This window comes from Pseudorca crassidens, chromosome 2 (assembly GCF_039906515.1).
Source record: "Pseudorca crassidens isolate mPseCra1 chromosome 2, mPseCra1.hap1, whole genome shotgun sequence".
Classification (NCBI taxonomy): Eukaryota; Metazoa; Chordata; class Mammalia; order Artiodactyla; family Delphinidae; genus Pseudorca; species Pseudorca crassidens.
The window spans coordinates 114,592,575-114,608,402 of NC_090297.1; the positions used below are offsets into that span (position 1 = coordinate 114,592,575).

The window sequence follows — 15,828 nt, forward strand, 5'->3', positions numbered from 1 at the left end:
ACATTCCTCAACCCTAGCCACCCAGGCTGCTGCTGAGTGGATAGGGGCACCCAGGAGCCAGAACTCGCCTTCTCTCCACTCCCCTTCACTGTTCCCCCCAGTTTTCACTGTGGTGACCAGTTCTTTAATCCCACAGACAACCTACTCCAGACTTTGTGCAAGTCTCTGGGAAACACAGATTGTATGTCATAGCATTTTAGAGTGCAAAGTAACCATAGAGATCACAAAGCAACATGGATACTCTTATTTTACCTGTTTTCAGGATGAGGATAATCCTTGCAGGTCAGGCTTTCTTTGTAAAATTCTTTTCCTAGTGAAAAGGGTGCCTGTAAGATGCTGGGTGCACAGAGACAAAGGGCATTACAGTGATTATAGGTAATGAGTTATTCCAAATGGAGACATCTGCCTCTGTAGGAGATACTACCCTTTCACTCTGAGATACGCAGAAGTGGAAATTCCTCAAAGAGGACAATGCTGGAGAGTAATGATTCTCCTTATTCCTCCTGCCCCCAAGAGTATATCCGCCTCCTTTATCCAATACCTTAAGCCCTCTACCACATCCCCGTGTGAACACAGAAAGTCACCTAACTTCTCTGAGTTTCATTTTCCTCATCTGTTCAACAAGGGGTATTAATTAGGTAATCCTGAAGGTCCCTTACAATTCTAATACTCTTTTATCCTATAATTCCAAAAGCCAATGACTGCTTCCTATTCCCAGGGCCTAAAGTACTGCCAAACTGATGCTAATGATGCAGAAAAGAGAAGGAGCCAGTAGGAAAGAGCATTCCAGAGTCTCATTTGCTTGCTCTTAATACTCTCTCTCCACAAAAGCTCTCGCCCTCTCCTCCCACCCTTGGTTCTCATCCCAGTGCAGTTACAGTAGAGGGTGGGGACAGACCAGCAGAGTCGTTAGAGAATTAAAGGACAGGCAGAAGGGGATCACGGCAGAGTAGCAGATGGAAAAGGTGATTAGTTACAGGAGCTTGAGACCTAATCCCACATCCTGCCATCCCAATCCCACCCATGCCCACTTTCATTCCCCCCAACACTAACCTGTCCTCTCTTAATCCCACTTAGATGATCTCTAAAACTTCTTCTAGCTCCAAAGATAATACTCTTTATCCATCAAGACTCTTTAACTAGGATAGCCTGATCCTTCTTCTCCGAAGCCGTATTCTCTCTTTGAAAACACACCCACTCGTTCCTTTTCTCTGAAGGACTAAACTCATGCCAACCTAATCCCACCTCTGTCAGAAGGTCCAATCTTCCCCTTATCTCCCCTCCTGCCCCACCCCATAGTCCAGTCTCACCTCTCTCTTACATCTAGGTGTCTGTATCCCTCAACCACACTCCTCCCTCTAGCTTTGCCTCTCACAGATTTCAAGGTGTCAGAGAACCCCCAGGGAGGCAGAGAACCCCAGGGCAGTAGAACGGTTTGGAGTCACTAAGATGTGTCAAGGTAGGCAAGTCAGGCAACCCAAGGTGGTCAAAAACTCTTACAAATAATTCTTAATAAACACCCAGACATTCAGTAAGTGTTCAAGAGGTAGGCAGAGCTCTTCTCCCAGAAACGATAGATAAACTCCACAAACAGCGAGAAGAAAAACAGAGGGGCAGCTTTCTGGCTATCCTCAAGGGTCTTCCTGGAGAATATTCTCTCTCATCCTCTCCACCAGTGACTAACATTCATACAGAGCTTTACTGATTACTAAGTACTTTCCACATCCTTGTCCTTGAGTTACTAGGTGACAGAGACATTAAGTCCCTCACAAACAGCTGTGAAGTCTATCTGAGAGGAGGAAAGATTACCCAAACGTTGAAGATTAGCACAGTGTGGTACAAGCAGTTCAGAGAGGGGACTCGTCCAGGGCTTAGAAGACAGGCACCCAAATCCCTCATCTAGGGACAAAATTGGCCTCCCAAGATTGGACGGCACTTTAAAAATCATATGATTCCTTGTGTTTTCTACTATTAATTGTCAGTATAACCTTGGGTAGATCAATTCATACCCTTTGGGTCTCAGTTGCACCTGTGTAATAAGGGATTGGACCAAATATTTTCTAAGAATCCTTATATACATAAAATTCTTTGATTCAGAGATTCTAAAATTTAGGAATGTATTCCCAAAAGCTAAGTTTGAGCAAAACTGACTCAGAAGGATCTCTTTCTGAGACGTACCAAGACTCTTCCAGAGAACTTCAATCACAAAAAAAAAAAAAACCCAAACCCCAGGGGGCTTGGCACTCAGGAGCCAAGAGCAAGTACAGACACCCCACCTCTCTCATTCATCTTATATCTGGCCTCAGGGGCAAGAACTGCATTAGCCACAGATGCACTGGCCCTTAAGAGGGCAGCTTCCTGAGGGTCTGTAGATCAGATCGTTCACCCAGGAATCTTACTCACTAAAATTTGAGAAGGAAGGACAAACTCCTTTGAAATATTAAGAAGAAAAATATTGGGGGGTAAGGGCTGGGAGTAAAGTGGGGGAATAGGAAGGATTAAGGGGGGAAACCACTGAGTTGCTTTGTAGGCAGCTTGGTTGGGCAGAGTCTGAAGGGAAGTCACTGTTTTTAGATGGGGAGTAATTTCTTTGAGGAGGGATTGAGAGAAGTGTTGATTCCCATGGCCTGGGGGCTTGCTGGAAGATGCCTGTCAAAGGAAATTGCCTGGGGCTACAAGTTGTTACTGGGCGTATAACTAGGGGCTCATTTCGTCAGAGGAACTAGGGATGTTAGTGCTTTGGAGATTGACCAGGGTAACTGGTTACCCATGGAAGAGATGTCCCTGGGCATACTGTTGATAGGGGAACCCCAGGGCTCCTGGGGATCCCGGGTTGCCAAAGGAGGGAGGGCGGGGCTGGAGGATCTCGGGCTAGTGGGCACACCCTTGCCCAGGCGGGCAGTGGCCGATCCCGCCAGTTGGCCCAGGGTCCTGCCCGACCCCCCCCTCCCTCCACCCCAAGCCTAAGAGGGGTGGGCGGCAGGTCCCACTGCTGAGCCAGCTCTCTCCCTCTGCTCCACGCCCGAGCCGGGCTGGTGGAGCTCCCGAGGGAGAAGGTGGAAGGCACCACGACTGCGCGCAGGGGGTGCGTGAGGCGGGGGGGGGGGGCGTGGGGAATGCGGCAACCTGTCCCCCCCGCGACCAGCCCAGCCCCCGTCACCCCCCCTCCACCTCCAACCGAATGGTTTGCTCCGAGCGCCCTATTTAATCCCCGCGACTGCAGCAGCGCCGGCTCCCTCCCGGTCCCCGCCTCGGCCCCGGGCTCCGAAGCGGCTCGGGGGCGCCCTTTCGGTCAGTGTCGTCGTCTACCCCCTCCCCAGCCCCAGCCCCTGGGGACCCAGGCTCGCCAGCGCCCAGCCAGGGAGCCGGTCGGGAAGCGCGATGGGGGCCCCTTCCGCCCTGCCCCTGCTCCTGCTTTTCGCCAGCTGCTGGGCGCCCGGCGGGGCCAACCTCTCCCAGGACGGTGAGTGAGGGAGGGGGCGGCGCCAGGGGAGGGGGGGTGGGACCGGGGCGGGGGTTCCGACCGGCTGCGGGGGCGGAGGGAGCCTGTTGGCTTTGTTTGGAAGCGGGGGTTAAAGTCGCCAGTCGCTGCTGATACCCCTGTGTCTGTCTCTGAGCGTCCGTGTCTCTGTGGATCGTGGGGTGTGCCGGGTATGCCCCCTCCTTGTACACCGTCGAGTGTGTCTGCGTGTGCAGTCGGGGTTTGGGTCTGTTATAAGCATCCCGGGGTATGGATGTGTTGATGTCCGTGTGTGTGTCTGGGTGTGCGCGTCTGTGTTGGTGTCTGGTTCTGCGTTTCTGTGTCAGTATCTGTGTGTATGTCTGTGTCAGTGTGTGTTGGGGGCGGAGTGAGATTTGTCGCTGTTTCAGTCAGGGCGTGTGTCGGGTGTTTGTGTATGTATGTCTGGAGGGGTTGGTTAGCCAGTGCAATACCCCAAACTGCTGTATGCAAACATTTCTGCTCCCCAGCCCGTCCCCACCACCGGCGGCGGAGCTCCGAGTGGGCAGGGAAGGGAGCCTGGGTGAGGCTCTTGAGGGGGGCGTGGGCAAGGAAGTGGGGGGCTTCTTCTTGGAGCAAAACAACAACACTGGGCGGAGAGGGCCCCGGGATGGCAACATCCCTAGCTGTGGCAGAAGCTGGTAAAAGAAACCCAGACGAGAGCGGAGGAGGGGGATGGGGGGGGCAGTGGGGAGAGGCTGGGCAAAGGGAAGGATGGAGGTATTTGGGGAGGAGGATGCATAGAAAACCCAAAGCTCTCCAAGGCTAAGGATTGATTTTCCAAATTTGGGGTGGGGTGTCTTGTCTAGCCCCCTTTGCTTCAGTCAGGAACTCAAACCTTCTTGGGTTTGTCACGGTAGAAAGATGAAGGAAGAGAGTGGGGCGGGGGGAGAAAGGAGGCGGGGCCAGGGGTGAGGGGACTTGGGGCCCCTTCCTGCCCTGGACCGGGCTATGTAGGTCAGCTCTGTCGGGGCACCTCAGCTTTCTTAAAGGCTGCTGACGATTAATGGGGTGGCAGGGGGCAGTTTGTAGGAAGACCAGGAAGGGAGCCACAGCTTCGAGCCTCAGGTTCCCGGAGGAGGGAGGGCAGGCTGTGAAGGGACTAAAGGAATGCATCCTTCGGTCTCCTCCGCCCCTATGTGAGGCAGGCTGGGCTGGGGGAGGGGAAGAGGGACCGGGACCTCTGCAGAGCCAAGGGATGTGGGGACAGTGAAGGGGAGGGTGGTGGCTATGCCCGGCCAGATGCCAACGGAAAACAGAAAGAACCGCAGGGGAGGAGAAAGGGGAGGCGGCTCCTGGGTGATGGACCCAGTGGCCAGAAGGGATGGGCACAGGGCGGGGCGGGGGTGGAGAGGGGAGGGGTTGAAACTGGGGATGATGATGTAGAGAATTTCATCTGAAGGAAACAGGCGAAGAGCCCGGGTGCTGGAGGAATAATTGCTCCATCTCGCCTGACCTGCTCCCCTATCCCTGTCTCCATCATGATAAAGGAGTTTCTGCTGGTATGAGGACACTGGGGATCCCCTACCTACAGCTGGCTGGCTGAGTCCTTCTACTCTGTACCCATTAACCCTCCCCAGGGGAGTTCCTGCCCAAGTCACCATAGAGACAGCAGCCCCTCCTCTCCCCTGTGTGGAATCCCCCTTCCCCAGAGGACTGTCCTGATGACCCTACTCGCTGAGGAGGTGAAGAGAGTCCTGAGGGAGGGCAGGCTAAGTGCAAGGCAAGGAGAGGCTGCTGGGTGTATGGACCAAAATAACGAGTCTCTACTAAGCCTTGACTTTCAGCTGCAGCCCCTGGCCTTCCCATCCTGGTAGCTGGGTTTAAGAGAGACAAGCATGACCCAAACTGCCCCTGTTCGGCCATGGGAACTGATGGGGCCAGGCTGAGACCTAAACAGAATGAAGTCATCCCAGAAAGCTGTGAGCTCAATCCTAGGATGTAAACATTGGAGAAGAGAGAAAATCCATACCCTAGCCAAGTCTTTCTTCACCAACTGCACTATTCTTTCCTGGTCTTCAATTCGGGCTCCAGCCCCTACTCAGGCTTTAAGGTTTAGAGGAAGAGAAATGCTTTATCCATATATATATATATATATATATATATATATATATATATATATATATATATCAGAGCAGTGGCTTGAGGGAAGAGTGGAAGGCAGTACATTTTGAATGGAGAATGTCCGGAGGAGGGGTTGAGAATTTGGCGATGGGGAGGGAGATCTGTTCCCAAGACAGAGTCAAATCAAGCATCATTTTCCTTGTAGAGCATCATCTGTGCAGACAGTGGACATATGTCTGGTTGTAATGTCTCAGGATGTACTGATGTACAAGAGGCACAACCACATGTGATCTTCTATCTAAATTAATTCTACTTCTTAGCTTCAGGATCAAAAAAGACCCACTCTGACGGGGGAGGTAGGTGCATAGATTTAATGCTCATGGGTGGTGATCCTAAGGCCATTCTGCCCAGGATCATGAAGAAGGTGTGTCTAGTACCCCTGACTTGGCCTGAGGTCCCTGGGCAGGGAGCTAGGCAGTATATGGCTTACCTGGTAACATTTGACCAAAACAAGAAGAGACGTGGTGTGAAAGTTTAAGGACAAGATATCCTAATACACGGATGCTGGAGTGGTCAAGGGTGTATGGCAGAGAGGCTATTTCCATTTAGAATGAGGAAAACAAACTTCATATGCTGCTGGGGTATACAGCTCCCTGAAGTACAGCATACATTTTTTTTTTTTTTAGGTTTCATAAGGCTGAACAGGGATTGAGAGGTTGGAGAAGGGCAAACAACTGTTATCTGAACCCGGCCATGAGTGCTGTGGCTAGAAACTCAGGGATGGCTTAGATATTCAGAGTTTGCCACCTGCCCCTTCCTTCTCACGTTTCTCCACTAGTATTGGTAGAAGTTGGCAGTTCCAGCTTTGGGGGATACAAGGCCTGTGAACTTAATGTATTCTGTGGTTGTCTTTCTGGTGAGCAGCTCAACATTCAACATTGCAACCAGACTTCCTTGGATTCTTCCTTTTCAAGTTATTTCCAGCACTCTGTGAGCTGATCTAGTGCAGAGACAGACAGGTGGGCAGCCTCACTTTGCTTTATACCAGGATATAGCAGTTTAACTTTGGACTGCACTGCCTCACACATGAATATCTTTCCCTTCCCAATGACCTTCTGTCCACTGCCATCCATTCTGCAGCCCCCTGGCCAGGTGCCCAGTGCAGAGATCATGCCCAGTGTGCCAGAGAAATCCAGCAGGCATTCACTCTAGAGCTGCCCACAGATCTGCTTGGCAGACCTACTCCATCCAGTTTCTGTTCCTAGTTGCAGCTGTAGCTGTTCTGTTTCTGCTCCTGTTCTCTTCCCAGTTGCAGCTGGGAACCCCTGGGGAGGAGATGCTCTCCCCTCAGACATGTGCATTTTCTGGCACAAAGAAGCTGAAACCGTCAGAGAGACACTGGTATCATACAGTCTGTCTGATGTGGGGTCCAAGCTGTGGCATGTCAGCTGCCTATCCAGCAGTTACACCAAAGATTCTGTCCTAAGCTCTCCCTAGGGCTAGGCAGCACTGTTGGTTTTAGTAGTTTCTTTTAGTACAGTGGTTTTCTCACTTTTATCTTTAAAGATGTGAAATTCCTTTATCAAATAAATAAAACAGATCCAAGGAGAATTACTCTTATTGAAACAGATAAGACCTGGAGCCCTCTCACCCTTCTTCTTGGCTTCCCCTACACTCCCCCTAATCCTTAAGGCATAGACAGAGGTTCTGCCACATACAGTTTGAAATCCTCTGCCCTAGACTAACAGTAAATGAGACAGCTCACTACCCTTAGGTGTCTTCTCTCTCTCTCTCTCTCTCTCTCTCTCTCTCTCTCTTCTTCCAGCTGAGGAGAAAAGGAGGGCCAAATCTAATTTCAAGAGCGCCTTGTTGGAGACATTCACTATTCACTTGAAGAATGACTCATAGTTCTGCAGCCATAAAATTCCACAGATGGCATCTTTTTGGTGCTCTGGTCACTTTGAAACAGCAGACTAAGTAGTTGTGCCATCGCTCTGAAAATCCTTAGATCTGATTTTGGTACCCCTTGGTATTACTACTACTTTCTTGCAGTCCAAATAATATATACAATAGAATCAAAAGCTGCTTGTCCTTAGGTCACAAAAAAATAACCTAGGAAAAGATCCTCACAGTTCTCATCAGAGAAATAATAAAACCCCTGGGGCTGTGGCTAGTCACATTCTTTGTTGTTTCCTACTCCAACAGAACCAGCCCAACAATCCCTTTTTTGTCATCTATTTCTCAGTAATGGAATTTCACTGAAGGGTGGTAATCTAGCCTCCAGGTTCTCCATGAAAGCAAGCTGTGGACTGGACCAGCTCCTTACTGACTACTGAATGAAAAAGCCAGGGTATTAGATAGTTTTGTTAATTATATCTTCTCCTTTCATTTTTCATGCTAAAAGTTAATATTTCCTGTTTAATCATCGGCCATAGGTCAACGTACTGGAACAGTTTGTTTCCTGGATAAGGTCATGTCCTAGAAGTCCATCCATAAATTCCGAGAATAGCCATCCTCATGGGAATGCTTATAAGAAATAGAGAGAAACAAACCACCAGAAAAGCAAGCCATCAGAAAAAGATTCAGGGTCTCTAAGAACTCAGTCAAATTAAGAACAAACACTCCACGTAATTGTAAAATAGAGGAGAACAAGTCTCTGGGGCCAAAGATCTGCTTCTTCCTCTAGGATCAGCAGCAGAGATGATTCTTTACAGGGTCAGAACCAGCTGATGCTCAGAGGTTTTATAACCTAAGTAAAAACCCAATCCAATCCTGTTATAACAAGGAGATCCATCCATTCTAGCACTGAGAAGTCAAGTTGTCAAGAGTCTTGAACACATGAAGCTGCTGAGATTTTTTACAAAATATAAGCTCATTAAAGCTACATATTCTTCATGGAAGCAACAAGTACTGAAAGAGAGAACTACCTGTCCCTTTACTGAAATTCCCCTAAGTCTAAAGAGAGTGGCCAAATTTCCCAACTAACACAGAGGCCTCTAAGTCCTGAGGACAATACCCTTTTTAAGAGTCATAATCCATTCCATTTTTCTGTGTATGATCAAGACTGGACGATTCACAGCAATTTGGGGTGCCTTAGAGCACCCGGACTCTGATACACCTCATACCCTATCTGACTGTAATACACATTTTGGTTTCCTCATGCCTAGCGTGTCTCTGAGGGGACACAGGCTTTGTGGTGCTCTTTTTCCCACACTGAAAGATACTATTAATTTCATGCATAATTGGTTGTAGCAAGTCAAAACCTCTTCCACCACCACTGATACTAATGTAATTTTCATAATTACTGAGGCTTATGTTGACAAACTCAGTCTGGTGGCGGTCCTCACTTTTTAGCACAGTCTCTTGGTTGTATGTGTGGCAGGTTCAAACAGAGTACTTCAGGAGGCCTTTGAGAGCAAGTGATGTGTGTGGTGTGATCCTAGCAGAAGCCCTGATGTCTGGCTTGAGAGCTGGCTGCCTTAACCTATGATCCTGGTCGCCCTGTTCTTTGTGGAACAAACCACAGGTGCTTTGAGCTCTCCATGGTGCTAGCCCCTGACATGGATGCTCCAGGCTCTTCTTGCTGCTCTCCGTGGTCCTGCTCCCATCCAAGCTCCTAATCTCTTTACTCTCTACACTGCAGCCCTCAGAACAGGGCTGGAACTTCCCTCCCCCTACCACAAACACACACATGATCTTGGTTATGATCCCTGACCTGCTCCACCAGAAAGAGGTAAACAAGACCTGTAGATACAGCTCTGGAGAGTCTTCATAACCACCTAATCCCCTGTAGGAAGGGGACAGAAAGAGCAAATAATACTGAGGTTGAAAAGAAGTGTGGTTTGCAGTGTTCAGGAGACTAGGACATAGAGTGACCTCAAATGGCCTCAAAAAAACTGAATGTTTTGCCATATATGGACTCATAGATTTAAAACAGAACTACAAATAGTTGTGGTTTAGATCGAGACAGCATTGCTCATACACTATAACCACATATACACTATAAATGTGGAATGCAAAATGAGTCCTACTCAGTTTATGAGCATGTACCTCTTAACACCACTCTGAGCCTGACAACCAACTCTAATTGTCCTGTCATGGTACCCATTGTTCCTGTCCCCTCAGCCTTAGCAGTAAATGTAAAGACAACATATAGGATAGGTTATCAGAATAGATAATAGAGGAATTCGATATATGAGAGGCATAGAAGATAAATATCAAATCCCTGACTCATGTCCCTCATCATTATAACCATCTAGTACAGACTACATGGCCTTAAATATAACCATCCTATCCCAGAGTCCAAGTCCTTGGCCAGATCTCAGGAGCTGGATCTTTAAACTCTTTTGGGGTATCTGCCAATGATCCCAATGAGAATGCTCAGCCCCTGCCAGTCTGAGACTAGACAGCCAACATGTTCCTCCCATCACATCAAAGCTACACAAGCTTCTCTTCCCCTAAATGCTGATTTCCCCATGTCAGTTTTACATAATAGTTCATAGAATAGTTAACACTTATGAATGACCTACACCAGAGTGAGGCTGGGGAAACAGGTTTCCAGAATTAATTTCCAGGACCCCTCTTCCATTTCCTTATTTGATACAAGGAGAAACTTCATTCCTCAAGGACAGGTAATGGAAGTGATTTATCTCCATGAGAGAGCCTTCAAGAAGACAGAATTAGGGTTATGGTAACAGCTGGAGTTTCTCCCATCTCCTCATCTCCCTGAGACCCCGTTCTCATAAAGAGCAGACATGTTTCTGAAAGGATTCTAATGCAGAGACGCCAACATTTTTTTCAATATGTGTATCATTCTTCTATGTGAGCTCTTACGTCTGGGATTCTTTAGCCCTCTCATCTCTCTCCATCTTTCTCCTGGACATCTCCAGGAGAATAAGAAAGCTAAATAATAAAAAGAACTAAAATGTTGTTTTCTCTAAGGATTTATTTTTCCTTACCCAGCTACACCTACACTAATTGTGTATTGATTGCTAATGATAAGCACCTTTGGCTCATTTACTTCCAGTTCAGGGTCAGAAAGGTCAGATGCATCACCTCACCCTAGGGAAAAAAAGAAAAAGAAATGAAGGCTGACGTCTCAGCCATTTATCTCTAAGCTAGCCATTACTTAGTTCTCCATTTCCTTCATATAGTCCCAGGTGTTAGCAAAATAGAATGGAGAACTATACTTCCAAGAGCAGATTTCATTGGGAAGATGCAGATCCTTGTTTCCTGTGTTCATTTTTCTTCTGGGACCTGGCTCTTTGCTTCCAATTTGGATTCTAGAATTCCAGCCAAAGCCTCAGACAGAGTAAAAAGCTCCAGAAGGTGAACTGGTTTATTGAGTCTCTGACTTAAGTACCCGATACTCCTTGGAAACCCAGCAAACCTCTAATAAATACATCGATGACAAGTAACTTAAGACTTAGCCTAGCCTAGGTCAGTCTTTGAAGAGCCTAGAGTCAAGTTCTCTCATTATCATAAAATGAGGGGCCCGTTTTACCATCTGCTCCTAATCATTTGTCCCTCAGCAAATGTAAACTTAACAGTGAGACAGTTATACTCACTTGTTCTTACTAGTTCTTTTTTTTGTTTGTTTTGTTTTTGCGGTTACGCGGGCCTCTCACCGTTGTGGCCTCTCCCGTTGCGAAGCACAGGCTCCGGATGCGCAGGCCCAGCGGCCATGGCTCACAGGCCCAGCCGCTCCGCGGCATGTGGCATCTTCCTGGACCGGGGCACGAACCCGTGTTCCCTGCATCGGCAGGCGGACTCTCAACCACTGCGCCACCAGGGAAGCCCTACTAGTTCTTACTCTAGTTCTTAAGGATGAGGTATTTCCAAACATATATTATATATTCCCTCCTCTAATCTCCATCCTGTAATCTCAAACAAATATAAAAACCACCATCACTAAGCCCATGGGCCTCACACATTCTCATTTATCCTCAACTGCTGCTTCATGCCAACTCTCTTCTGGTTTCCAAGCCCTGGCGTCCAGTGTCAGTGACAGATGGACTGAGCCTCAGCCCTGGGGAGAAGAGGATTCTGGCCCTCTCCTGGGGAGTTTGAGCAGGAGAGAGAGCCTGAATTCTGCTTTGGGGAGGATCTCTGAGTGTAAACCATATGGTTTGCTGGACATTAGGGATTTTGATTAATAACGGGCTTGTGAAAAGGGCTCTGTATCTGGGTCATAAGAAAATGCTATGTTTATGACCAAAAAATAATGAAAACAGAGATACAAATAGTGAAAATTGTAGTTGTCATGTGTGTAGTGAGGGACACATCCTGAAGGAGAAAAAGAGAGTCACCAGGTTGGAATATATGTGCATCTTGGGGAACAAAATCAAATGTATATCCACACTGAAGAAGAGACTCTCAAGAAGATTTAAGGAGAGGAGCTCTTTGGGTCAGAACGGAATTATTTGCCATATCGGGAACTGTGAGGTCTGCAGACTTGGAAGAATGTGTCTATCTCACAGAAGGGTTAAATTCCCAGGAAGGCCCAAAGTAAGGCTAACTGAACAACAACCTGCCGAAAAATACATTTTTAGGTGAGAAAAGTGAAGGGCAGAGACTACATCTCAGCTAGGACTGGCAGAAGAGGGGAGCCCAGAGTAGTGTGGGTGTGTAGAGCAGACCACCTTTTTCGCCATGTGGTCTTCCTGATCACTGCCCCGAACCTGTCATCCACACCCTGATTCTGATGACCCAGTGAAGAGAAACAAGTCCGTAAAATGAGAGCCGGCCGAGATGAACGCTTTCTTGCCTGACTTCTAACAAATTAAACTTTTTCACAGCATTTTTATCCTGCCACACCAAGCCATCAGCCTGAAATATCTAAAGTGCCACATTAAAGAGCAAAGAATAAGATAGAGCTTGTTGAGAAGGGAATGCATCCATGCACTCGAACAGGTATGGAGGCTCTGGAGGGTTAGGAGCAAGGCTTTGGCACCTGGTTGGAGATTCCTCAGGGAATCTGCTCTTTACTTCTCCCCAGGGTCCCTGGGCTTTCCCTCCCATTCCCAGTCCGTATTTTCTCATCGCTAAACATATTTTCCAACAAGTTAAACTGAATTATGCTTTCATTTACTCCACGCTGACTCTGTTATGTATCCTTTCCTAAGTACTTTCCTAAGATGGGGTGATTTTTTTCCCCAGTTCTATTACATACGTGTGAAAGCAGCTAGATACATTTAGGGAAAGGGTATAAAAGTGCCTGCACTTGGTTCAAGGGACATCTGAGAGTTCAAAGTCTAGACTCCTGACTCTCTATTGCATTAGAATACAGACTCCAGGTCATACCTGTTGTGATTTCTGAGTATGTGAGCATGGTGGGAAGGGAATGAGGAGATAGGGGTAAAAGGCCACTTCTAAAATGGCTCCAAGCTGTCTTCAACTGGAGTGATTTCATGCCCTACCTTAGGGACTTGCTTGAGAAACAACTGATGAAAGTCAAAGCCCTGCACAGAACCCATGCTCCTAGCAGCCCTTACTGAGCCGATCCGTTCTGCTGTGTCTCATCACCTCCCCCCAGCCTCTTAGTACAGAACACTAGACACTTGTCTGGAGCACAGAGCCCAGTCCTAGAAGGTAGGTGCTAAGGCGAGGAAGGGGCTCTTTGGGGATTAGATCCCCTTCCTTTCTGTCTCCCAACTGCAGTTCTTACTACAACACAGTATTGGCTCCAGAGGGGCTTGTTTTTGTTGGGGGCCAGCCCAGGGCTCCCTCCCAGTGCTAATGCACCGAGAACACTGACTCAATAGCAAATCAAAGCAACAGCTGTCCGCACCTCCTTCTCTGCCACCCACTTCCCAGTCTCTGCTCCTCAGAATCTTAACTAAGTCTCCGAGAGCCCCCCCCCCCCCAGCCTACTGCAAGCCCACTTCTGCCTCCAGATTTCTTCTCTCACTAGCTCAAGAATAAGAAAAGCTCCTCTGCGTTCTTCTCTCTTCGAGTCTCTGTCTCCCACATCACAATCAGGGTAGCATCCTCCAGCTCTCCACCACACAGATGCTAGCACGCACACGTACACACGGCCTGTCCTTCTCATCACCCTTTTAACTCCTAAAGGGCATGGAAGTAGCTTCTGCCCCATGGCCTCCTCTTTGGTGAGAACCGGAATCTGCCATGAAGACCCTGACATTTGACGATGCCATTCTTCGCACCTTCAGGGACTCCTTCCTCATCTCACCCCAACTTCTGTAACCTGCCCGGCATTTAGTAGAGTTACTTCCCTTGAGATCTAGGGTCCTGGGGTTCCACACTACAACGCACAGGGAGATGGGAAGCAGGAAGAGTGGACGTCACTGGAAGTAAAGTAACACTAAATGGCAACTTAACTTCCAAATTAGCTAGTTCACAGGACTGCTATCAAATGGCAACGAGAACAGAAGACTGGGGTTGTAACCACAGCTCCCACTAGCTGCCTGTGTGACCATGCTTAAGTTTCTAAGCCTCTCTGAGCCTTGGTTCTTCATCTTTTAAATGGGAAGTTTGCGCTAGATGCTACTTAAGATTCTTGTCAACTCTAAAAGTCTATGCTTCTAAGAATCCTAGACGGGAAAATATTTTAGGAAGAATGAGGTGCAGAAAGAGAAGGCAAGGAATTACTGAACTTTGGTAATAGGGAGTCAGAAAGGACATCCAGTTCCATCCTCTGTCTAGAAGACTCAGAAAGATCTGAGGAATAACCACCTCTGGCCATTAGGGGTCAGTAGAAAATGACTAGAACATGCAAATGGACTGCAGGGTTTTAGCAAACATAGTTACTCACGGCATCTTAAACTTGTATACTTTTTTAACATTTGGATATAGGAAAACATTTGGAATAACTGTTTGTTTTTTTTTTTCAGTGAAAAGAGGGTTAACATCAAGATGTGCTTTTTGTTTTAACCCCACCCTCACGCCCACCATAGGCAAGCTAGCCAAACTAGCCAAGTACCCTAAAGATTCCCTCCTCTTCATTCAGCCTAGAAAAGCTAAGCCCCACACCATTCCAAACCCAGGAAACAAAAGCCTTTCATTTTCAACAGCTGCTTAGGATGGAACCAAAAGGTATCTGCCTTCATGCAGTAATAAACCTGTTTGAGCCCAGATCCGTCCTTTCCAAACCTAAATCTCTTGGATCATCTAACAGAATAGGATCCCTGGTTCTATAAATCTGTACCTCTTGGCCACCCTTTACCAAGCTATGAGGCTAATCAGTATAGTAGGAACTTCTTACAGGGAAGGTTCCCTTCCCCACCCTATTCACCTTCCAGTTTCACTTATATCGTGTACGCCTCCTGGGAGAGTAAAGCTACACCCAGAGAGTAGTGACTTCGGGCCCAAGAGGCTGTTGGGAGCCAGAGAGAAAGTAGATAAACAAGACTCCAGGAGGGAAAAACAGACAGCAACAGAAATAATGGAGGGAGGGAACACAAAGGAGCAAGGCCTCAGCAGCTCAAGCCAGAAAGGGTGGAGGCGCCAGCGAGCTGGAGAGAAGGCCTAGATCAGGGAGGCAGGCAGCTGAAGCGTGACTGAGCTGTGAGGCTCTGAAGTGGATGTGAGCCGGAGCATATCTGAGCTGAGCAAGGAGATCCTTTAGGGGATCCTACTGCCTGTGAGGGGACAGGGGCCTGCCCTGAAGAGCAACAGGAAAGGAAGGAAGTACACCTGAAAAGACAGACAAGCCCCCATGACAGAATACCTTACCTCTATGGCCCCAGCTTTCTTTCGTCTGACCGCACTATAACATTGGGAATGGAAGCGAATCGGGAGTTTGGGGACGACAAAGTTAGAAAGGAACGTAGAGCAGGAAGTGAGAGAATATTTTGACACTCCTGCCCTCAGTGTCTTAGACTAGGGAACTACACAGTAACTTCCGCAGAAGTAGCATAATTCCTGGCAACCTAAGAGCAAATGTAGAAAATTGAGTTTAAAGAGAGTCCTTTGTGATCACGGTGTTGTGCTCTAAAGTTACTCAGGTCAAATTAACTCCCCTCCCAAACCTTGGAATTATCTATTAAATCAGGCCTCAGATGAGACTGGTCCACTTTCCTCCAAATGCGGAAGCAGACGTTCACTGCTAAAGACAAATGTGGCTCTGCGCGTAAAGAAAAGATTAAGGCGCTGAGTTCTAATTCTGATTTCATGGCCATTCTCTTCAGTGTGTGATCGAAATACATAAAAGAATTCACTGCATAGCTAGTGTTAGGGAAGAATCAGAGTGAGATCACCTGGTCAGGGAGCCCAGTGATGGGGGTGGGTAAACCATTCTAAAAGTG

The 15,828-nt window shown here is 47.8% G+C and overlaps 1 protein-coding gene and 1 long non-coding RNA gene across 3 annotated transcripts in view; one reads left to right on the forward strand and one right to left on the reverse strand.

The window, feature by feature from the left end:
* LOC137219542 (uncharacterized) overlaps nt 1-15,828 on the reverse strand; it is a 40,911-nt gene that overhangs the window by 20,635 nt on the left and 4,448 nt on the right. The gene's annotated exons all lie outside the window — the stretch shown is intronic.
* Nucleotides 3,209-15,828, forward strand: part of CADM3 (cell adhesion molecule 3) — a 29,715-nt gene continuing 17,095 nt past the window's right edge. Inside the window, exon 1 of one of the 2 annotated variants that reach the window (XM_067728288.1) lies at nt 3,209-3,463. In XM_067728288.1, the coding sequence (XP_067584389.1) occupies nt 3,382-3,463 (82 nt within the window). In that variant the 5' untranslated portion in view covers nt 3,209-3,381. The remainder of the gene's footprint in view (nt 3,464-15,828) is intronic. The other variant, XM_067728289.1, reaches the window with a different exon arrangement.